This window comes from Mus caroli, chromosome 6, assembly GCF_900094665.2.
Source record: "Mus caroli chromosome 6, CAROLI_EIJ_v1.1, whole genome shotgun sequence".
NCBI lineage: Eukaryota > Metazoa > Chordata > Mammalia > Rodentia > Muridae > Mus > Mus caroli.
In genome coordinates this window covers 116,708,137-116,712,427 of record NC_034575.1, presented here as the reverse complement: position 1 = coordinate 116,712,427, position 4,291 = coordinate 116,708,137, and the positions used below count along the sequence as shown (strand labels likewise).

The 4,291-nt window shown below is 41.9% G+C and overlaps 1 protein-coding gene across 1 annotated transcript in view; it reads right to left on the bottom strand.

The window, feature by feature from the left end:
* The window catches only part of LOC110295776 (alpha-2-macroglobulin-P), a 37,157-nt gene that overhangs the window by 21,477 nt on the left and 11,389 nt on the right, over positions 1 to 4,291 (bottom strand). The window contains exons 8-11 of the mRNA XM_029478258.1: positions 2,673 to 2,840; positions 2,210 to 2,285; positions 817 to 943; positions 81 to 309 (exon numbers count right to left, since the gene is read on the bottom strand). Coding sequence (XP_029334118.1) covers positions 81 to 309; positions 817 to 943; positions 2,210 to 2,285; positions 2,673 to 2,840 — 600 coding nt within the window. The remainder of the gene's footprint in view (positions 1 to 80; positions 310 to 816; positions 944 to 2,209; positions 2,286 to 2,672; positions 2,841 to 4,291) is intronic.

The window sequence follows — 4,291 nt, the reverse complement described above, 5'->3', positions numbered from 1 at the left end:
TTTTTTAAATTTCCTTCTTGGTATATCTACGACTGCAAGTTTTAATTGGTGTGTGCTGAATTAAGAAAATGAGTCTCTACCCGGATGCACGTCTGGAGGTAGTTCAGCACACTGGCCTTGAGCGTGAAGGCTTCTCCACGGATCACCGAGTAGGGCATTGTGAGANCCACAAAGAAGGGCTGGAAGGCTTGGAAATCGATCACGGGAGACAGGCCCAACCCAGTGTCATTGGACAGGCAGAAGGCCCCGGCCTTCCATTCAGTGATGGTGTCAGGGACTGTCACTTCCATTTCAGCCACTCCTGTTGAGCTGCAGGGGGTGGGATGTAAAGTAAAGGAAGTGAGCGGCTAAACCAATCTCCTTTAGGAGAAAGCCCTGTAAAAATAATTAGACTAGAAAAAGAAGTCAAGAGTATCCAAATTAGAAACGACTAAGATGATCCCTGTTTACAGATTATCTGATCCCAAATGACGTAAATCTCGTACGTTACTCTAAAGAACTGTTAGAACTAGTAAATNAACTCAGGGATGCTGTTGGATGCAAAAATGAAAGTATGTTTGCATTTTTTTATACCAGTAGCATGCTATCTGGAAAAGCCATAAAGACAGCAATCCCATTCATGATAGAATAAGTACTTAGAAGTCAATTTAACCTAGGGGGCTTCTANGTTGCTCAACCATAGTAATGTTTTCCCAGTGACAGTGAAACGCTGTGCTCAGCATTTCTAAATAGATACACTAAAAAGGGGACACTCGNGGATGTTCAAACTGTGATACATCTATATTTCTGCATCTTATATAAAAATAAGTAACTTACTCCACGATCACCAAGTCCCAGATCCACGTCTCCGGNAAGTAGCTTCGTGTATTCTCTGTGGGAGACTCTGAAGACTCTAGAAAAGCATCCATGTGGCCTTGGCTTACAAGGTGGTACGCAGCTGGTACTACGGCAGGTGAGAGAAGACAGGCAATGACTACAAAGATAGAGCTCATGAACCATTGTGTTACTAAAGAACAACCTCAGAAAGATCAAGAAGGTAAGATGGGAGCCAGGAAAGGACACACNGGCAACAAGGAAGGCTTCNCTGAGGAAGTGACATTTCAACTGAATCTTGAGGTATTAGAACAAACTGAGGCAGGGGAAGAAAATGCCAAGCACAGACTGAAAGGAGTATGGCAGAAAGCCTTGGACTGTATGCAGAAGAGATGGCTTTGTAGAATGCCTGGAAATTACTGCCCATTGTGCCATAGATGGAGAGACCTAGGGTGTTGGGTGGGGAGGAGGGCAGTAGGCTAGCCTACCAATGACATTTTCATCTATGGTAGCATAGAAAAAAGATGGTAGTGGTTTTGAGAAACTGTTTATAGCAACAGAGGGATCAAGGATAGAAAAGCTATGTATTCCATGTTGAGTGAGAAGATCAGTTGGCAGTCCCATACTGTCACTATAATTAAAGTGCTGGTAAACTTTTGATAGCCACCTACTTTAGGGAAATGTACAGCAATAGACACATGGACAGGCAGTAGCTACATGGGCAGATGATAAACANCTTTCCTATAGATCCTGGTAACAAAGGATTAAATTCTGTAATTCATAAATAAAAATATCTGATTCTCTGTAGTAAATTTCACATAGAATATGGATTCTCACAGAAGATTTTCCTAGATTTTTCCTTTCCNCCCACATTTGACACATCCAATCATTAGTTAACAATATAATAATAAACCCAGCCTGCCTATAATGACTTGGCAAAGGAACAGCTTACATCACTGAAAATAGTGAAACATGTTTACTGCTGTTCAGGGCCCCCGAGGGAGATCTTTCCCCGCCTGAGAGAATGCAGCCCCGCCTTGTGAGCACTTCTAACTCTGTTTTCAGTTAGACTCCTGGGAACCTTCCTTTCCACCCAGGCCCTTGTGTCTATTGGCAGATATACGTTCTTGGTGGCTAAATTTCTGACTGCTCAGAGTCCATCCTTTCTTTACACTGTGTGCTGGATCTGCACGTCTCCTCGGCCACTGTTCACGACCCTCTTCTGTGCTCCGCAGACNTACACTTGGTGGAGGGGTGCCAGTATCAGATTTGAGCCTTGATTGTTAAGAACATGTTGTCACAGCCCTATTATATCTGAGTCAAGGTTTGAGTTGATTTTGATCACATTTTATTTTTAAAATCCTGCCTCACTCAGTTCAGTGTTTTAGGCACTCACTTTTATTGACTCCAAGGCGTTCACAGACTTTGGGTTTACGGATGTTCAAGTTGGTGAATACCTTTAAGCCCATATCCTACAGAGGAAATGACCACCTGATTAGTGCACGCCACACACACCTCCTTTCATCTGAATTAATCTTCCCATGTTTGCATATGAGGCAGGGACGTTATGCCACATTGTCCCTTAAACTCACTGGACAGTGATAATTTTATACGNAGTGCTTATAAATATCACAAAGCAATGACTTTCAATAAAAAGAAAACTTCATTAATCATTTAAACTTCTCGGCCTGATTCTGCTGCATTAGGCAGATCTCTTTCTGCTGGTGACCTCAAGAAGTCACTTGGTCCCCTTTATTTTGTTAGTTTCAATCGTGATAAGCAGGCATTTGAAACAAATAACTTTCCCACCCGGGGCACCTTAAGAACCTTTAGACCTGTCTCTGAGATAAGAGGCTTACTTTTAGGAAGCCATACATGTCCTCTTCATGTGTATTCTGTACTGGGGAGTACAGGATTCCATTAATGTAAGTGTCGTTTTGCTTAATGCAGCCTTTAGTGTCTTCCTCCTGTTGATTCACACCCTCGGGGAAGCCAGTGAGGTCTTTCACTGGTAGCAGGTCATAAACCTGCAGGAACATAAAGCATATACNAGCCAACTTCTCTGTGGCTTTTTATTAATTAACAAGGAGAAAACCCCCCAAGAACAGCAGCACCAAAACCTAATTTGCTTCTCATTTAACTAACTGAGGGTCTTGACACTGGTCTGTACCATTTGGAAGCAGACACTATCTACTCAACACTAAAGTGAAATAAGACCCTAATAATTGAGAAATGAAGCTGTGCTGTGGATGATTTGGTGTTTTAGGGAAGAAGGAATAAAGGGATAAATAGTTCTGTCACCACCTTGGACTTGGTCACCAACTCTGCATAGAATGAAGGACACGTGCCCCAGAGAGAAGAACACATGGGAGGAAACAGTACCTTCTAAGGTTTTGTTCACACAGACAAAATGCTCCAGGTAGTCATTCAGTCCCTAAGGGCTGAACTCGGAAATACTGATGATGCTTTCAAACCCAATTAGGGAAGAGAAGCAAAACAGACAGGTGCCAACTGATGCACAGATGTGCATTCACAGGAAAGTGACTGTGGCCTGAAAAGACAGGGCCTGGCGTCTGTGGTGATCCACAAACAAGACTCCTCATTAGCTCCTCCCTGACAACCTCCCTCCCCTGCTTTGTCTTTCTCTAAAACATAAATTATCCATTTCAATTACACACAATTACCTGACTTTCCATAGCTCATAACTAGCACTTAGTACAGCCCCGAGAACACAGCGGGTGTTAAGTTCATGTTCTGGGAATCACTCACTCACACTGCGAGACGAAGTGTCTTTATTAGTAAAAGACTGACAAAAGTTGGAGAGGGACTCATATCCTGTTACAGATGCTTGAAGGCTCCTCCTTCACCACTACAGAATTACCAGACTGTCTACTCCAGGACCATTAGAGTTGGCATCAATTTAAAGTTCTGACAAATATAAATCACATTATACATACAAAAAATGCTATTTTTCTCCTTAATGAAGTTTTCTCCTTATTATGCTATTATAAATGTACTTAATATGTCCTTTAAATATATATNTTTTAACATTTCTATTAAAATACCACTTAATNAGCAAGCACTGTAGACAGAGGAGGCGGTTCAGCCAGGTATGTTTGCCGTACAAGCCTGACAACCTGAGTTCGATCCCCCAAGCCTACTGTGCAAGGAGTGAGTTGACACTTGAAAGTTATTCTCTAACTTCTACATGCNCTCTATACTGTAGTGCATGCACACCGATGCACAGCATAAATATATACACAATAATATAAAATAAAAATTCATAGACCAAGAAGTTATATTTTCTTAAACTTCTATTCCCTTTTATAACCTTGTTTGTTTGTTTGCTTGTTTGGGACAGGGTCTCTCTATGTAGTCCTGGTTGTCCAGAATTTATGATATAGATCTGGCTGGCCTCAAACTCAGAGATCTTCCTTCCTCTGCCTCCTGAGAGCTGTGATTAATTAAAGATGTGTGC